Source organism: Nematostella vectensis, chromosome 12 (genome assembly GCF_932526225.1).
Source record: "Nematostella vectensis chromosome 12, jaNemVect1.1, whole genome shotgun sequence".
Classification (NCBI taxonomy): Eukaryota; Metazoa; Cnidaria; class Anthozoa; order Actiniaria; family Edwardsiidae; genus Nematostella; species Nematostella vectensis.
Genome location: NC_064045.1, coordinates 2,228,624 through 2,247,898, shown reverse-complemented (window position 1 = coordinate 2,247,898; position 19,275 = coordinate 2,228,624). Strand labels below are relative to the sequence as shown.

At 40.6% G+C, this 19,275-nt stretch overlaps 6 protein-coding genes and 1 long non-coding RNA gene across 9 annotated transcripts; 4 read left to right on the top strand and 3 right to left on the bottom strand.

Annotated features, from left to right (window-relative positions):
- The first annotated feature begins 30 nt into the window (after positions 1-30).
- Positions 31-415, top strand: LOC5496525 (histone H4). Its single transcript, XM_001618209.2, has one exon. The coding sequence runs from the start codon at positions 46-48 to the stop codon at positions 355-357; it is 312 nt and encodes a 103-aa protein (XP_001618259.1). The 5' UTR covers positions 31-45; the 3' UTR covers positions 358-415.
- Positions 416-907: 492 nt separating this feature from the next.
- On the bottom strand, positions 908-1,515 carry LOC5501615 (late histone H2B.L4). Its single transcript, XM_001622833.3, has one exon. The coding sequence runs from the start codon at positions 1,444-1,446 to the stop codon at positions 1,078-1,080; it is 369 nt and encodes a 122-aa protein (XP_001622883.1). The 5' UTR covers positions 1,447-1,515; the 3' UTR covers positions 908-1,077.
- A 220-nt stretch (positions 1,516-1,735) lies between these two features.
- Positions 1,736-2,236, top strand: LOC5498099 (histone H2A). The gene has a single exon (XM_001619814.3). The coding sequence runs from the start codon at positions 1,808-1,810 to the stop codon at positions 2,183-2,185; it is 378 nt and encodes a 125-aa protein (XP_001619864.1). The 5' UTR covers positions 1,736-1,807; the 3' UTR covers positions 2,186-2,236.
- Positions 2,237-2,413: 177 nt separating this feature from the next.
- On the bottom strand, positions 2,414-3,395 carry LOC5498096 (histone H3). The gene is made up of 2 exons (XM_048719489.1): positions 2,870-3,395; positions 2,414-2,626 (listed from the first exon to the last, which is right to left on the bottom strand). Exons 1-2 carry the CDS (start codon positions 3,267-3,269, stop codon positions 2,598-2,600), a joined length of 429 nt encoding a protein of 142 aa, XP_048575446.1. The 5' UTR covers positions 3,270-3,395; the 3' UTR covers positions 2,414-2,597.
- Positions 3,396-3,512: 117 nt separating this feature from the next.
- Positions 3,513-3,966, top strand: LOC125557238 (histone H4). The gene has a single exon (XM_048719588.1). The coding sequence runs from the start codon at positions 3,597-3,599 to the stop codon at positions 3,906-3,908; it is 312 nt and encodes a 103-aa protein (XP_048575545.1). The 5' UTR covers positions 3,513-3,596; the 3' UTR covers positions 3,909-3,966.
- A 1,190-nt stretch (positions 3,967-5,156) lies between these two features.
- LOC5509563 (ribonuclease H2 subunit A) lies at positions 5,157-19,270 on the bottom strand. Of its 3 annotated transcripts, XM_048719479.1 has the most exons (8): positions 18,942-19,199; positions 18,770-18,841; positions 18,346-18,475; positions 17,786-17,873; positions 17,198-17,335; positions 16,869-16,953; positions 7,492-7,615; positions 5,157-6,262 (listed from the first exon to the last, which is right to left on the bottom strand). In XM_048719479.1, the coding sequence occupies exons 1-8, from the start codon at positions 19,066-19,068 to the stop codon at positions 6,112-6,114; spliced, it is 915 nt and encodes a 304-aa protein (XP_048575436.1). In that variant the 5' UTR covers positions 19,069-19,199; the 3' UTR covers positions 5,157-6,111. The 3 variants fall into 3 exon arrangements, with proteins under 3 accessions (XP_048575436.1, XP_048575437.1, XP_048575435.1); XM_048719480.1 differs by lacking the exon at positions 7,492-7,615; XM_048719478.1 differs by lacking the exons at positions 5,157-6,262; positions 7,492-7,615 and adding an exon at positions 15,360-16,760 and having other exon boundaries at positions 18,942-19,270.
- Positions 12,897-14,854, top strand: LOC116616376. Its single transcript, XR_004295335.2, has 2 exons — positions 12,897-14,061; positions 14,588-14,854. It is a non-coding gene; the product is annotated as an uncharacterized LOC116616376 (long non-coding RNA).
- Positions 19,271-19,275: the final 5 nt, after the last annotated feature.

Here is a 19,275-nt window from a genome sequence, read left to right as displayed (position 1 = left end):
CAGGCCTGTTAACAAACATCATGCCTCCTAAATCTGGTAAGAAACATGTCTGGTCGTGGTAAAGGCGGTAAAGGTCTTGGCAAGGGTGGGGCAAAGAGACATCGAAAGATCCTGCGTGATAATATCCAGGGTATAACCAAACCTGCAATTCGCCGACTTGCTCGTCGTGGCGGTGTGAAGCGTATCTCCGGTCTTATCTATGAGGAGACCCGTGGTGTCCTCAAGGTTTTCCTTGAAAATGTCATTCGAGATGCTGTAACTTACACAGAGCATGCCAAAAGAAAGACCGTCACAGCGATGGACGTCGTGTACGCCCTGAAGCGCCAAGGGCGCACTCTGTACGGCTTCGGTGGCTAAGCGACTTCTCTTCCAAGAGTTCAAAACAAAACACAAACGGTTCTTTTAGGAACCACCACATATGACAAGAGTCATGTCCCAATGCATCGATAATATCTCGTTATAAGAGAAACACTAGAAACGCTAAACTAAACAATCACTCGCGCACCAAACATACAACCACGCACAACTAACCAATACTTACATACCAACAAATAGGTAAAGAAACAAGCTAACAATAGGAGGCCTTTCGCAACAAATTTGTAGTTAAATGATTCTGCACAAACTCGCGTTAAGATAAAACTGTGTTTATATCGAATCTAAACATTATCATCTAATATAGAGTCTTAACTCGCGTAAAGATATAACCGTGTTTATTTCGAAGCTAGACATCATCATCAATATAGAGTCTAGTGGCGGTTGCATTTCTTGTTTATGCTTGACAATAACGATGCTATTCCTTAAGCGACTTTTATATTTTTTTTTTCTATCGACGAATCAAAAATCTGCTTTTCGGTGTTTTGCGTATGCGCGTACTCTTTCGGTTGAGGTTGTTATTGTTTTTTTTTTATAGGGAGAGGTGCATGTTGACTCTAGATATGTAGTGTATATGTTTTTGTGTTGTTTGTTATGGGAGAGGCAGGGGATATTCGTTTTTTTATAGTCAGATTGCATGTGACTTGAACTTTTCTCTATGTGGTGGCTCCTAAAAGAGCCGTTTTATTGCTATAGAGCAATGAATCACTTGCTGCTGGTGTACTTAGTAACGGCTTTGGTCCCCTCGCTGACGGCGTGTTTGGCAAGCTCCCCTGGTAGTAGTAGGCGAATTGCAGTCTGAATCTCTCGCGAGCTGATTGTGGACTTCTTGTTGTAGTGCGCTAGTCGAGACGACTCTGCAGCGATGCGTTCGAATATATCGTTCACGAACGAATTCATGATGCCCATTGCTTTGCTGGAGATTCCTGTGTCGGGATGAACTTGCTTCAGAACTTTGTAAATGTAGATGGCGTAGCTCTCCTTGCGACGACCTTTGCGCTTCTTTTTGTCACCAGCTACGACGTTTTTCTTGCCTTTAGATGCTTCGGGTTTCTTACCAGATTTAGGAGGCATGATGTTTGTTAACAGGCCCGAGTGCTCAAATGAAACTTAATTTTCTGATTCTCAGAAAGAAATTGTAAATACTCGAGATGCGAGTACGCTTTTATTTACAACTCTATTGTTACTGACCGGATCGGAATGGAAGCCATCCCATTGGCTGTTTTTCGCTAATATGCAGATGCGGCTTGTCACCGCCCCGCGCACCGGCAAACGCGCTGTACACACAACAAAAGATCTATTGTTTACGCAATTTTACGTTTCGATCCGGCATGCAGAATAAATAGAAAGGCAAAGTCAGTACAGCTAAGTGATCTCATCACAACATTCAGACGTTAAATCAACTCAACCACTGTTTAGTTATATATAAATCATCATGTCTGGCCGAGGCAAAGGTAAAGCTAAGGGCACCAAGTCCAAGACTCGCTCATCCCGTGCCGGACTTCAGTTCCCCGTCGGCCGTATCCATCGTCACCTCCGTAAGGGCAACTACGCTGAGAGAGTAGGCGCCGGTGCACCTGTATACCTTGCTGCAGTCCTAGAGTATCTAAGTGCTGAGATATTGGAGCTTGCCGGTAACGCTGCTCGTGACAACAAGAAAACGAGGATAATCCCGCGTCACCTACAGCTTGCCGTAAGAAACGACGAGGAGCTGAATAGGTTATTGCATGGTGTTACCATTGCGCAGGGCGGGGTCCTACCAAACATCCAAGCATCTCTTCTCCCGAAGAAGACCGAGAAAAAGAGCAAGTGAGCAGTCAGGACTCGGCTGCTGAAAAACAAACGGTTCTTTTAGGAACCACCACATCGCACAAAAGTTCAAAGACCACATCATCACTCAAAATACTTTTTTTTATCGCAAAATACCCCATGTATTTTTATTCGATACCCTTATTCTAGAAGATGCCCTTAAACCACATAAACAGCACGTATTCGGTGACAAAACTTTAAGCGGCACGGGCGGTTACTTTGGCGGTGTTACTTAGAAAACGGCGAGCTACGCACCGAGCGATTATTCTCTACTAGCGCGCGCACGCACACACACCTAAACAAAATCTTACTCTCTTATGGTGACCATAAAAATAAGCGCACAAACTTTGAAATTCTCTAAATGTGAGTCAATCCCGTACGAATGATACGAAGAGTTTAAAACAAATTATGAGAAGTCATACCACTCGCGAATTAGGCTTGTTTTGTAAACAAGCGCCAACTCTAAGGAGGCGTCAATAAAATGCATGAGTAAAATTATGTAAAATGTCAGAGGAACGGCCGAGTTCCATATATGCTAGGAATGTGCCATAGAAATGCCACCTAAACACGGGAAAGGGAATTGTCGTTTGAGACAATGAGATGCAGACTGATATTGGACTTTTGATCATGTGGTGGCTCTTAAAAGAGCCGTTTGTAATTTATGAGCTTGGGTGTGTCTAAGCCCGTTCTCCTCGGATTCTGCGGGCGAGCTGTATATCTTTCGGCATGATCGTTACTCGTTTTGCGTGAATAGCGCAGAGATTGGTGTCTTCAAATAAACCAACAAGGTAGGCCTCACTAGCTTCTTGTAGAGCCATAACGGCCGAGCTCTGGAATCTCAGATCGGTCTTGAAATCTTGTGCGATTTCTCGAACTAGACGCTGGAAAGGAAGCTTTCTGATCAACAGCTCGGTAGATTTCTGGTATCGGCGGATCTCACGGAGAGCGACTGTGCCAGGTCTGTAACGGTGAGGTTTCTTCACTCCTCCAGTAGCTGGCGCGCTTTTACGAGCTGCCTTGGTCGCAAGCTGCTTTCTTGGAGCCTTGCCTCCAGTTGATTTTCGAGCCGTTTGCTTAGTGCGAGCCATTTTTTGTTACAATATGTTACAAGGTGTTACAATGGAGCAATCGTTAGATGGAAACCGTGTCGCTTTCTAGAGCTATTTATACCGAGCGCGGGGCTGAGGCGGATCGAAAACACGGAATGCATATTTCATGACCTAAAAAAACTAACGATTGGTTGAGTTGTCTAGCCTTTTGTCTCATAGCTTAAGATTTCGGCACCGTACGTTTCCTTAGAGGTCGGCTGATTGCTATTATAAACTATTGCAACAAAGCAGGGAATCACATCATTTGCTCATTCAAGCACAAGTGAACATTTCTCACTCATTCATCAAACAGCAGAAAAAAAAAACATGTCTGGTCGTGGTAAAGGCGGTAAAGGTCTTGGCAAGGGTGGAGCAAAGAGACATCGAAAGATCCTGCGTGATAATATCCAGGGTATAACCAAACCTGCAATTCGCCGACTTGCTCGTCGTGGCGGTGTGAAGCGTATCTCCGGTCTTATCTATGAGGAGACCCGTGGTGTACTCAAGGTTTTCCTTGAAAATGTCATTCGAGATGCTGTAACTTACACAGAGCATGCCAAAAGGAAGACCGTCACAGCGATGGACGTCGTGTACGCCCTGAAGCGCCAAGGGCGCACTCTGTACGGCTTCGGTGGCTAAGCGACTTCTCTTCCAAGAGTTCAAAACAAAACACAAACGGTTCTTTTAGGAACCACCACATATGACAAGAGTCATGTCCCAATGCATCGATAATATCTCGTTATAAGAGAAACACTAGAAACGCTAAACTAAACAATCACTCGCGCACCAAACATACAACCACGCACAACTAACCAATACTTACATACCAACAAATAGGTAAAGAAACAAGCTAACAATAGGAGGCCTTTCGCAACAAATTTGTAGTTAAATGATTCTGCACAAACTCGCGTTAAGATAAAACTGTGTTTATATCGAATCTAAACATTATCATCTAATATAGAGTCTTAACTCGCGTAAAGATATAACCGTGTTTATTTCGAAGCTAGACATCATCATCAATATAGAGTCTAGTGGCGGTTGCATTTCTTGTTTATGCTTGACAATAACGATGCTATTCCTTAAGCGACTTTTATCTTTTTTTTTTTTCTATCGACGAATCAAAAATCTGTTTTTCGGTGTTTTGCGTATGCTCTTACTCTTTCGGTTGAGGTTGTTGTTTTTTTATAGGGAGGGGTGGATGTTGACTCTAGATATGTAGTGTCCTTGCACAGTGTCCTTTCTACCCTAGTGGTGTGGATTTTACCGTGTAACCCCTTTCATAAGGTATATGCGAGTATAGTTTTTGTATTCAGTATCAGTCTACTCAGTGCTCAGTCTACTTCTCCCTCCCTCCCTCCCTCCCTCCCTCCCTCCCTCCCTCCCTCCCTCCCTCCCTCCCTCCCTTAGTAGACTGAGCACTGAGTAGACAGTTTCAGATACGCTTTGATAACCAAAACAGAATAGTTAACCACAAGAAAAGAGCTGAGGCCGATGACCTTGTGTACAGGCACTTCAACTCGAATGGACATTGGTGTCATTGGGGAACTAGCGGACTTGGCGCACAACCCCTGTGTACGCGCCTGATTAATCAATCTACATTTGTCCCGAGTGTGGCAGCTTTTTATTAAACACAGTTTTGTTACGGCTTTTAGAATGTATCCGTGCTAGGAGCTCAAAGAATCGTAGAAAAAATATCGGGAAAGATCTTTCTTTCAGAAAATATATATGTCTTTATTGTGTACGAGGTGTTGTATTTGGGTATGTGGTCTGAGAATAATGTTTTGACCAACATTGCAGCTCTTTAAATGTGTAGTTCCTGATGTGCCCACGATAAGAATCACATAATATAATTTTTTTTTAATTTAACGGAAAACTATCGTCAACGAATTGCCGGAAGATCTTTATTTAAATTTTTAATACCCTACATGCTTTAATTAGATCAGAACAAATCACTTTTTAGGTACAACCTATGACACAATCGACCTTCCCTGTTTTAGAAAATGCAACAAGGTGTTGATCAGTTTATTGTTGCTAGTGTAGGGCTGGGTAATAGACGTATTACTGTAAAGAGCGTTAAAAAGATATATACGGACAGACGCGTTTCGAGGCTCTTGCCTCTTTATCGTTGTCTAGTGCCAAACGTGTCTGTCATATCTACCTTTCTAGCCCTCTTTACATTTCCCCGGTATATCTCTATAGAGACTGACGAGCCTCTTGAACCAGAGTTTTTTTTTATCAAAATACTACGTCCTCTCGAATACAACAAAACCTTTGAGTGACAATAGAGTAAGTTGTTGTTTACACAGCTAGAAATGGGATTATTAAACTTTTAAGTATTTAAAAATAATATAGACTATAAAGTTAGGTACCGAACTCGAATTTTGATTGTACTTTTAATGACAGAGCAGTTAAATTATATTTTGTACAAACGAGCAGCCTGCAGTGATCATGGCTTGTATGCTCGTAACCAAAATTAATCGAATGTTTATCCTTGGTCTAAAGTCTTGTGGTCAGCGTATAAATGCTTATTGTATTGATTTCTTATTTTAGGAAGATTTATTATCGTTACCACATGAAGGTCTCACTACTTTTCTTTTCTAACAATCAAGTCGATTTGTCAACAATTCAGTTATCAACAGTCGAAGTCGAATTATCAACGGTCAAGTCGAATTATCAACAGTTAAGTCGAATTATCAACAAGTCGAATTATCAACATCAAGATCGAATTATCAACATCAAGATCGAATTATCAACATCATCGCCTCTCTTTTGATTTCAGACATATATACATGTAACAAGCTGTTTGCATATTTTCCTAGGATCATACAGTCTCTTTTACCCATCAAAACATCTCAAGCGACTCGAGATTCCTTTCTTGGAAAAAGCGATGTCTTGTGGCTGTGACGTCATTGGTCTTCGCGGAGAAAAATGATGTGATAGGGGCGGAGTTCTTTGTCGCTTCATCTTCATCACTATCATCATCGTCATCATCCCTATAAGAGGCAGAAAGGTTATACACTTATTTCAAAATACTGTCAAATATTGTAAGGAAAATCCTGAATGGCAGTTATGCGATCAAAAAATATAATGGTACTCTTTATTTTAACAAAATGCACAAGAATGCAGTAAACACTTGTAAAAAATTTTGGGAAAATTATGCGCACATACCACGTGACGGGTGAAATCTGGGAAAATTATTTTGAGTGTGCTTAAGGGTCTGCGTACTGACCACGTGACGAGCACCGTGTTACGAGGTTTTGGGTGTTTCTTTTATGGTATTGGGGGTAGCCGGGGATCGTACATACTGAGCAAGGGTTGACCGTCTTCGTTGTTCTTTATTGCACCGCTTGAGTGTTTACAAATGGTAGAACTACCACTGGCTAGCGGGAGGTTGGCTGTAAGAAGGCAAGTGCTTTCGGAAGGTAGTGAAGGAACATCTCTTTCCCGGAAAGTTGACGAAGCCAACTTTAGAGAGTCCTGACTAAACCAACCTAGAGCACTGCCGTGTAGTGTCCTCGCAACAGTTACGTACAATCCTAGAGCTAGTTACTATGCTGCTCAATTTATACTAATCACATTAATAAAACTGGTCAAACTGGTTTTAAGGATGATGTAAGAATAGAAGATCGGGTGTTGACTTTGGGAAGAAAATCAACGATGAAATAATAAATGACTTAGAATCAATTCCTTCGATAGAAATAGCAAGAGCAGTATAAAAGGAAGAGTTTGACTATAGTAATATGCAAAATTAAGTAATGTAACAGAAGTAAGATTAAGGATAAAGGTAATCGTTAAACTGTTATTTTAAGCCTGGCAAATATAAAACCTGTTTTGCTAAACAGTAACTACGCATGCTTAGTCAAACAATGAAGAGATCCACGTAAAGCAAATAAGTGAAATGTCGAATGGAAAGTGAAAGTAAATATCTGACGTGTCGGAAACGACTTTTGCATTGATTAACAATTCCTTCATAACAACCGCCTTGTTGTCCAAGATATTGTTTACTCTGGGAAAATTATTTGGAATGTGTTAGAGCGCATGCGTACTGACCACGTGACGGGCACCGCCTTGTTGTCCAAGATATTGTTTACTCTGGGAAAATTATTTGGAATGTGTTGGAGCGCATGCGTACTGACCACGTGACGGGCACCGCCTTGTTGTCCAAGATATTGTTTACTCGGGAAAAATTATTTGGAATGTGTTAGAGCGCATGCGTACTGACCACGTGACGGGCACCGCCTTGTTGTCCAAGATATTGCTACACGTGGACCAGCTGAACCTAACGAGCTGAGGAAAGCCGAACACCCGGTCAAGGTTATCTGCCAGCCATTTCTTGGTGGTGGGGTCTGCCAAGAGAATACACGCGTTAGGGGGAGAGAATACACGCGTTAGGGGGAGAGAATACACGAGTTAGGGGGAGAGAATACACGCGTTAGGGGGAGAGAATACGCGCGTTAGGGGGAAAGAATATACGCGTTAGGGGGAGAGAATACACGAGTTAGGGGGAGAGAATACATGCGTTAGAGGGAGAGAATACACGCGTTAGAGGGAGAGAATACATGTGATAGAGGAAACAATACATGTGTTAGAGGGAGAGAATACACTTGTGTTAGAGGAGAGAGTACACGTGATGGAGTAAACAATACATGTGTTAGAGGGAGAGAATACATGTGTTAGAGGGAGAAACTACACGCGTTAGAGGAGAGAATACACTTGATAGAGGAAACAATACATGTGTTAGAGGGAGAGAATACACGTGTTAGAGGAGAGAGTACACGTGATAGAGGATAGAGTGCGCGTGATAGAGAAGAGAGTGCACGTGATAGAGGAGAGAGAACACGTGATAGAGGAGAGAGTGCACGTGATAGAGGATAGAGTGCACGTGATAGAGAAGAGAGTGCACGTGATAGAGGATAGAGTGCACGTGATAGAGAAGAGAGTGCACGTGATAGAGAAGAGAGTACAGGTGATAGAGAAGAGAGTACAGGTGATAGAGAGTACACGTGATAGAGGATAGAGTGCAAGTGATAGAGAAGAAAGTGCACGTGATAGAGGAGAGAGTGCTCGTGTTAGAGGAGAGAGTACACGTGATAGAGGAGATAGTACACGTGATAGAGGAGAGAGTGCACGACTATGTGTTCCCCATCACAAGACTCAGTCACAAGAACACTAGAGACCCTTTGGATATTTTCCGATCGGTCCTTTCGCCTGTCAAGCAGTCGGCTTATTTTGACCTCTTGCTTGACGACACTCTCAAGATTAAAAAAACTTCAAACGGCAGCAAATGGTCATCAAATTGTCCCTTTTCGACTTCCACCTGCTCTTTATTCAAACAAGGATAAACAGCTTTTTAAGGGGTTTATAAAAACCGACGGATCAAAGTTTTTAGCCTTTTCAACTGTTCAAGCGCTATTATCTCCGGACATTGAAGCTATATAAATCTTCGCGACGAAATTATTGTCGAGGAACCTTTCTGCCAAGTCAGTTTGATAAAGTGATCCTTCACTCCTTGCCTTGGTAGTACTGGTGTATCATCACAATGTATCAAGTCTTAGAGATGAACTTTTCGTCCGGAAAACTCTCCTTCGTGTCTGGGGATCTCTTTCCTCTGCCTTCGTGTTATTTGCATACGTTCTTGTGATAACCGAAGGGCTAGTTATTATTTTGGTAAATCTTCTGGTCATTCCAACATTCGCCATCAACTCGTCCCTCCCTTCGTCATTAATCTAGGCGTCGCCAGTCCTCTAACCGGCGTAGATACGGAGTGCTTGCTACAGATATATGGGGAGTTCATCAGAAAGCTCTTGGTGTGTCTCTCCTATACTCACAGTTTCTTTGTAAAGAACCGCAAATGGAAATTTGAAACTGGTGGAAAGCATTTTTTTAAGTCCTTTTCTCTATAACAATAATATATAGATTTAGGCAGAGCTCCAAACGACCAAATCTTTGCTTCATTCTTTCTTAATAATTTAAGAAATGTTAAATATTATTATTATATTTCTGTTTTTGACGATTTCAACGATTTCACTAATCACGCGCCCAATTTGTCAAACCCCCTTCCCCCCATATAACATAGTTTAGCCGTCATACGATGTTACGGCGTCAGGGTAGTTTCACTTTTAGTGACGGCATCGATGACGTCAATCATCACGTGACCAATCTTGGCACCGCCCTTGACACATACATGACACCTACCAAGTTTGGTTGTTATACAATGTTTCTTTCACGAGATATGAATGTTATCTACATTGATGACGTCACAATCACGTGACCATATTGGAGCACCCCTTGACACCAACATGACACCTACCGAGTTTGGTTGTCATACGATGTTTTTTAAGGAAATATAAATAGCTTTTTATTTTGATGACGTCAACATATTTGTGCTTCTAGTGACGTCATTGGTGACGTCACAATCACGTGAATGTGTTGCTGCACCCCCTTGATAGCTTCATGACACATACCAAGATTGATTGTCATGATGTTTCGTTCATGAGATGTGGATATTTTTGTTGTTAATGAAATCGGAATAGTTTTGCTCAAAGTGACGTCATCGATGACGTCACAAATTGCGTGACTATATCTGTGCACCCCCCTTGACACCAACCTGACACCTGCCAATTTTGGTTGTGAAACAATGTTTCTTTCAAGAGATATGAATGTTTTCGCTTTTCATCACGTTTTTTGGTTTTAGTGACGTCATCGATGCCGTCACACAACACGTGACCATATAGTTGCATCCCCTTGACACCTACATGACACCTAGCGAGTTTAGTTGCCATACGATGTTTTCTTCGTGAAATATATTTTTTTCATTATTTTGATGACGTCAACATATTTTAATGATGGCGCAACAATCACGTGACTATATTGGTGCATCCCCTTGACACATGCATGACACATACCAAGTTTGCTTGTCATATGATGTTTCGCTTATGAGGTATGAATATAGATATGACATCGGGATAGTTCAAAGGTTGTGGATATGACATCGGAATATTTTTGCTTCTAGTGACGTAATCGATGACGTCACGAATCACGTGACCACAGTTTTACATCTCTCTTGACACATACATGACACCTGCCAAGTTTGGTTGTCATACGATGCTTTTAAGGGACGGACGGACGGACATCGAGTCACGAAAACTCGAGTCGATGGGTTACCAATATTTGTTACCATATTGGTTTTATATACCACTTTTTCTTAGGTATGGGGCTCCGCTCACGCGGCGCTTCGTTTGGTTTTATTTCTGTTGAGCGGATGTACGCGACCGTGTGGCCGTTACGTCATCGTAACGCAAAGCCCCGGATGTACATCATGATCATGATCACGTGGGTTTCAGGAGTCGAAGAGTTGTATGAAAACATACATTTTCGGTCTGAGCAAATAAGTTGTGCAGGGCTGCCAAAATTTAATTATTTTAGTCCATGCAATAAAACTGCGATAAATTAAGTTTCATTATCCTAGATGTCTTTTAGTCTAGTAATCTACGCAGTAGGTTTAATATCGCAAAGTAATCATGAAATGGTCACTTATGTTAAAATAAATAAAAAAGTGTGATGTAAAATATGGTAATAATATGTTTTTTTAACTGCTCGTTTGACAGTTTGGATATTTCCTGAGAACACGTGATTTCTCAGATCGATATCAATCATTGGTAAAGCCAAACGATAGGTAACAAGGTATAGGTAACAATAGTTAACTATTTGAATAGGCAAACGATAAAAGAACTCAGTCTTGCATAACGACAAATCTTAATAACAGGGTCTTTTTTTATTTTTATTTGATACTATTCGGGAACCTAAAATTACGATTCATAAAATGACATTTCATGATGAGCCTTTAAAATATTTACAACTTTCCAAAGATATCAAAGTTTATTTCACTAGCATGACACACTAAAACCATTACATGAATAAACAGGAACTGAAAATCATTAAATTTCGACAGCCCTAAAAAATTCGGCGAGTTAACTTGGCAAATATCAGAACTTACCATGCACAACGCTTATCTGATAACAATTTTTTTCATTTATATAGCCAAGATTTTGGATTTTGATTGACAGAGCCCTGATTTCTTAGATAAGGTTCTTATTCTTTCCAATAAAAAAAATTATATCAGCAAATTCAAGCGAGAAACTGCGATACTTTCAATCAATAAGTTGTTAATAAAGCATCAGACTGCAATTGTGGGTTGCATGAGTGACGGATTAACATTAATTAAAACTATTTTTTGTTTGTTTACGATTGATGTTAACATCATAAACCTTATTTCAATCGCCGTTTCTATACAAACATTTAAAGAGCTTTAAAATAAATTTTTGTTAGCTTTTAAGCTTCTTTAATATCAGATATCTAGGCAGTTTCTACCGAACCTCACAGCGACATGTTTACGCCTGCCAGCACTTAGCAATGAATACATCTGGCAACCTTACACCGAACCAGACCGTGAGCTATTTCCCATTCAATGGTTTGCTGCTCTCAATATCCACTATCGCAGTCGCGGAGGGTTTAACTATCGTCACAGCTAATCTTCTTGTTATTCTGACATTCTCCATCAGCACGCAACTGCGAAAACCAAGCTATTACTTCGTCATAAATCTGGCGGTTGCGGACCTTCTTACTGGCTTGGCGATTGTTTACGTGTTTGCGAAATTTCTAGACGAACGCCTAAAACGCAAAATTCAAATAGCAACTAAATTACTTGTCAAACACGAAAATGGAGGACTGTACAACAACAATAAGACAGTGGAGATTTTCTTAAGTGCTTTTTTGGGGGCAAGCTTTTTTTCATTCGTTTGTATTTCTGTTGAAAGAATGCACGCCACCGTGTGGCCGTTACGTCATCGAAACACAAAGCCCCGGATGTACATTGTCTTTATCATGATCACGTGGTTATCAGGACTGCTCTTGTCGGGGCTCACTTATGCTCCTATTTTTGTCGCAATTGGCGCCGCATTATCGTTTGGACTGATTCTCTTCTTGGTACTTGTCGTATCCTACGCCACCATCTTCATCAAGGTCAAGAGACAGCACCAGCTTCACAATCAGTCCCACCTTCAGAGAACTATCCAGAAAGAGCGGGAACTCGCCAAGACATTGCTACTAGTAACCGTGACGTCACTGGTGACGTGGCTGCCGCTTATTGGCGTAGGGATAGATAGCACATTGGATGGTATCGTTGATAGTATGACGCTCGCTTGGGCGAGTTTAGCGTGTGGGGGGAATGCGCTGTGTAACCCTGTGATCTACATGTTCCGAATGAAGGAATACCGCAGAGCGCTCAAACACCTCGTCTGCAAGTGCTCACGGGACAGACGTGTTCAGCCCGCGGTGGCCCATGGCTGACACTTTGGTCTTACTGACAATGAAGGAAATCACCTGGCGGTCTTGGGTGGTCTATCTAGATCTCACGCTTTAAAATAACTAAAAAAAAAAAGCTTAACAGCGCGCAGTATCTTTTGGTCGTGAAGGCCTTATCTGCCCCATAAGAGAAACATAAACAAGATTCATCGACGCTTTTCGTTATTAGGGAGTGTTCATTAAATACACCAGGGGGGGGGACGGAAGATATTGAGGGGGGGGGGGTTATCTAAAAATTTTTAACCACCAAAAGGTGGGGGGGACTCCGAAAAAAAAGGTCCTCTGAATAGGGGGCTTCGAATTTTTAGGAGCTGCACTTTTCAGCTTTAATATTTTACTGATAAGATCATTTGTAGCACGAATACAGATTGAGTATTAAGCCAAATGACCAATGTTTTTAAACATTAAAATACTTTGTACAGGAACCCCCTTTACGACCCCTGATTTTACACAGTTTTACATGTAAAATAAATAATGAAATTATAACGGCCGAGACCGAAAGTTGTGAAGAACAGACGTCAGATTCTGGAATAATGATGAACTTGAGTGGATCATCAACTGGGACAAGGAGGGCAACTTCGCAGTATAAATTTTCTAGATTTAAAGACTTTTTTGTTTATTGAGGTCGTAAGGATGGTGGCTCTGAAAATCCTGGGGTCTTGAAAGGGGGGGGGGCACCGAAAAAAATCTTAACAATGAAAGGGGGGCTCTGAAATTTTAAGGTGTCTTGAGTAAAAACTTTCCTTCCCCCCTCTCGGTGTATTTCATTAACACTCCCTTAAACTGTTGCATCAAATGTTATCACTGTATGAGGTTAGAGTCAGTAGTTAACGTCAGTAGTTAGAGTCAGTAGTTAACGAGTTAACATTTTGAACAATCTTTTTAATGCAAGCGAACATTGTGTATCAATGGTTATTTAATGGGTACCCTGTGTATTAAACACAAAGGCGCGGTATAAAAGGGTGCTTCCATTGGAAGCATCGGCTCATTTTAGCCTCGTCCCTTTGCTTCTCGGCGGGCCTATCACGCTCTACATGGCTATGACGTCACTGCCCCTTTCTGCTCTCGCCCCCGAAAAAAGTCAACTTGAAGCGTCCGCCATATTGGAAAGTGTGAGTCTGCGTGCAAAGCATCATGGAGCTGACAGCAAGGGAGTAGCCTGGGGACGAGACTAGGCTCATTTGTCAATCAACCGCCGTGGAAGTGAGGATCAAATTCAAGATGGCGGCTCCGAGTCAAGTACAAAACACAGAGGGGAGAGGTTTCAAAGCGCTTCCTGATGTATAAAAATGCCAACTCTACCTTCTAGTCCGATAGAATATGTAAAAAAGGAATCTCAGTAGAAATAAAGCTAAGAAACCAACGTGATTTATGCAAAAAAGGAGCAAACGCATGATCGGAAAACAACGATTTCAAACATCGACAAAATGTGAGTTTTTATGCCTAAAATTTACTATTCATAGCTTTAAAACTCAGAAAACGGATTTAAATTAGTCATCATAAGCTTATAGGTACTTAAAGTGGCGGGGAAACTCTGTTTTGCTAGAAAATGCATCTTGACTTTGTCCACATAACTGCCGGATGAAGTAATGCAGGCCTTCTATAGAAAAGATGTTGTTTGTAGATCAAATCTTGCTTTCCTCTTGTTTGTTTTTATTTTTACATCGCCTCGAGCTCGGACAAGATTGTTTTGTGGTGTGTGAAGTTTTAATTCTATTTACAAGCTACTATAACTTGGAATTTAAGTATAAATATGTAATAAATGTTTTTTTTTTTATTGTTGGGATCTTTCTAATACACATACAGTATACTTAAATCATCAGAGAAAGCAGTCCATTATTTGTATTCTAGTAATGTTAAATAAACAGTTTAGTAAATCTCTGTCTGAATGAAATGGGTGCCAAACTTGCATGTTGAATCTATTATTTCTAATTAGTCATATGATTTCATCCTAGCTATACCCAAGAAGCAAGTCATGGTTACATCTGAATAATCAGCAAGATATATTCCTCAAGAAAAAGCAGATACATAGACATATACAGTATTACATTTTCCATGTGATTTTTAATCATAAACATTCCTTTATAAAGGAAACATGTTTTGTTACTATCAAGTTAATTTATGTGTTATTGAAGTGTATAAAGCAACCAGTCATATTTTATAAACTGCATTATAGATTATACTTTTAAATAAACCAAAATGCTTTCTCTTTTGTCCATTCAGTTCAAGACTTTTCATTCTTACAGTAAAAGCAAGTGTAGATACAGGGGGATATCCATTGAATGAAAACAGTAAAAGTAATGTCTCTATTTTGTATAATTAACTTAAATAAAGTATAAAACATATGTTTGGGTAAACCCTTTATAAAACAAAGGATCCAGACCGTTTTTAGACAAATAGAAATAGCTGTTTCTGTGAGCCAGTTATGCACTATAAAAAAAAATATTGTAACAAATGTTTTCTTTTATTGTATACCACTCCCTTGTTTTGTACAGAAAAATAGTAAGTGTTGCATTTTATTGGGATGGTACTAAGCCCTACTTTTAATCCGGTCAGTTGCCGAAGCCTGATCATGGTAAACATGTATTGATCAACTATTAAATTTGGTAAAAAGATAATAAAGACAAATTGACTTTCTGTCAAATAAGAAGTAGAAGTCAACTGGGGGTTCAACATCCCCTGACCTGCCCACCACACCAAATTTTCTACAGGTAAATGTCAAAACACTTTATGGATTTTTGGTTTAATTCTTGAACAGATGTACAACAGCAGATAGGCACACTTTGTATTTTTGTTTTACACTTGTTGCAGCAACAAAATAGTAGAAATAATGGTTTCACTAAAATAAGTTTTACTGAAGTGTCCTCTTACACTACAGCTGTAAAGTTACTTACGAATAATAAAATATGTATATGATGTATCTTGACTTTATACCTGATGTTTGCTGCTTATGTTTAGTTTTAATGTCCTACTTTGTTGTGCGCTATTTTTCAGTACAGAATTTACACAAACACATATTATTTTCTGCAATATCTTGTCTTCCTTTCCTCTTCTTCCCATTTTAGGTGCTTCTTTCCAGAGTAATATGCTCTTCATATTTCCCCGAATTTCTGATTGAAATACAAATCATGCTACCGGCCAAGAAAAGTGTGAAGAAATGAGGCAAAATGGCTCCACGAAACATGTTTTATAAACACGCTAAGAATGGCAAAATTTAGCTCTGTTTGTACCCCATTGCACGCATAATCCCTTAGGATAGACTGCTCAGCAAAAACTGCGGTCATTGCCGGCCCAAGCTCACCAAATCCTTCCCTAGGAGAGTCGGGAAGGTATACATACCAAAAATGGCGTCGAAGGGAAAGGCGGGAGATTTGAAATCGCGCCGTAAATGTACGAATTCTAAGACAAATATGCATTTCTCGCTGCCAAGAAAGGCTTGAAGTATAAATCAAACCTATCTTTTCTTTCATTTGGGAAACTATTTATTCGTTGGATATCAAATCATTAGATTTGGGGGCATTCTTTTTTGACTGGGCTCGTATCGGTAATGGCCGCCATGTTGGACTTTCTCTCCATTTGAAAAATGGGGGCGGGGCTTAGGCCCTTTTATACCGCGCCTTCGTGTTTAATTGCTATCTGATGGGTACCCTGTGTATCAATGGCTACCAGATGGGTGCCCTGTGTATAAATCACCACCAGATGGGTACCCTGTGTATCAATGGCCACCAGATGGGTACCTTGTGTATCAATGGCTATCTGATGGGTACCCTGTGTATCAATGGCCACCAGATGCGAAACCTGTGTATAATTGGCCACTATATGGGTACCTTGTATATCATTGGCTACCAATTGGGTAACCTGTGTGTAAATGACCAACAGATGGGTACCCTGTGTGTAAATGACCACCAGATGGGTACCCTGTGTGTAAATGGCCACCAGATGGGTACCCTGTGTATAAATGGCCACCAGATGGGTACCCTGTGTGTAAATGACCACCAGATTGGTACTCTGTGTGTAAATGGCCACCAGATGGGTACCCTGTGTATAAATGAACACCAGATGGGTACTCTGTGTGTAAATGACCACCAGATGGGTACTCTGTGTGTAAATGACCACCAGATTGGTACCCTGTGTGTAAATGACCACCAGATGAGTAGCCTGTGTATAAATGACCACCTTATGGGTACCCTGTGTGTAAATGACCACCATATGGGTACCCTGTGTGTAAATGAATACCTGATGGATATCCTGAGCCGGTTTCCTTGGTGAAAATGATGTCTTCTGAAAACTCCCATGCGCTTATAACCCGATCACGGCTAACCTGGGGAAGAGATTAATGCATCACTTTGATGAAAGGAATTTTCCCAAAAACCTTCATGCAGGAATAACCCCTCTTTCTTGGAAAAGGCCATTGGGATATTAGTACCTAAAGGCCTCTGTAATTCCTCCTGGAAATTATTGCAGAAACTAGACACACATGTTAATCAAAATACATTCCATTTTATCATGTTTCTAAATAAATAAATAAATGGTTAAATAAATAGATAAACAATCTCATGACGCACCTTGGCACAGACGCTTGCTGCACTCACAATGGGGAACTTGGCATCTGCTTTTGGAGTCACAACTATTTTCTGTTCAGGGAAAATCTTCTGTAGTTTATCTTGGTATTTTTCAGCAGGACCAACTGTGTCAACATACACCTAAAGAGAGAGCATTTGAACAGGTTATAGAATCCTGCTGTTATAAAAGAGTAAACAAACAATGCAAAAAAGAAACAAAAATCAAACAAGCTATAATAAAAGATAAATTTTCAACAGTAGAAACTCTTTTAGCATTATTACTGTTTCCATGGTCTCTTAATAGTGCCGTAGCACCCAGAAGGGCTAGGGGGCACATGCCGCCTTCCCCACCTGCAGTTATAGGACAGTCCAGTAAGAGTATGGCTGTACCCCTGCCTCCCCCAGATGACCCTTGTACTGTGTCCACATAATTTGAGGCCTGCTACCATAGTGATTAACCTAAAGAAATTAATCAGTACAAACATGGCTGTGCCCCCCCCCCACAAGTTTCCTTAATGTCTCTGTATTGTTCCCCCAACTTCCCCCCCCCCTTTATGTTTCGAGGCCCTGCTACAGTAGTGATCAACCTACCTCTTGTACTTTGACACCACTGTCAAGTAGCAGCCGAATCAGCCCAATGGCCGAATTATGTGAAACTTCATTCAAACTACATTTTGTCCTAAACATTAAAATAATTTGAATCAACATGATTTTCATACAGTATTCTATAAGAAACACTAAACATTTTGCATGTAAATTCTTAATGGGTTTTATGTAATTGCGTGAAGTGAGATTTGTATTCTCAAACTACATGCACATGTCACATGTCTGGGAAACGTGTAAGTGCAATATATTGCAAGTTGGTTTTTACAGGGTGGACTTCCAGGGTGTTGTCTTTCCCTTCCTTTCCCTTCTTGTTCCTTCCTCTTAGTCTTTAATGTGCCTTGGCACTTTTACTGTAAAAGCTACAGTAAAAGGGTACAAACCAAACATGCTGGTTTTAGTTCCCTTGACTCTTATAACATTTTTGGAGTGGTAAAGGGGGTGCGGGGTGGAGTACTAATTTGAAGCAGGCGCTAAAGTTGGCACTTATTGGAGGTTGGGTGCTTAAACATTTATAATATGGATATAGGATTAAAATTCCTTCTCACCGCTGCAGCATGCAATTAGAGAGGAAGTTAGGGGTCAAAATGTCAATGACCCAGCCCATGTAACCATGGCAGTTTTCTGATAACTCTTTGAATAATGCCTCACGTTCTTCCTCTGTCAGGGTCTTGGAATCTAGGAAGAAGGTCATTCAACAAAATCAATTTGTGAATTGAATACAAAATCCATCTACAAATCAAATATATCAAATCAACATTTTTTTTATCTTGTTTGATTACCGACACATGCGATTGAGTTTGATATTTGAACATGCTCTTCAAATCAATTACTTCGTTAGTTGTGCAGAATTCTTGCAGCACTTTTGATTGGCATGTACAAGGAATGTGTGCTTCTTAACTCAAAGGTAACATCATCATGGGGGGTTCAGATGACTAATGCATGCATGAGGTCATGTTACTTATATCTTACCCGCAAAACCGGTGTTTTTCAGTTCCTCTGCCTTTGATAAGGGGCAATAGCAAATACCATACACCATCGGCCCTAAAAAAAAATCTCATGCTAATAGCCAGACAGGAACTTTTTCCAAAAAAGCTTTTGTATAGACAGGGAGACAGATTTTGCCAATTGCCATAACCCTAACCTAGCACTGGACCACGGCCGGCTTCGTCTATTCCAACACAGCACGGCTCGTTGCGAGCGATTTCGGGAATTTTGGACTTGATAATGCAATTCTTGCTGTTGTCTTTCTTAAACTCTTCAAAATCCATGATGAAGTTTTGTGTAAACGGCGCTTTAATTGATAATCGATAGATTTGTTTTCTCGTTCCGTAAATCTCCCGCCAGATTTTTCTCAATCGATAATAGTTCGGAGAACTGTTCGGAATAACCCGGTGGGGAATGATCACTGGTTGTTTTATGAAAATTTAGCCATTTTATTACCAAGCATCAAATGCTACCTTTTTTTACGTAACGAT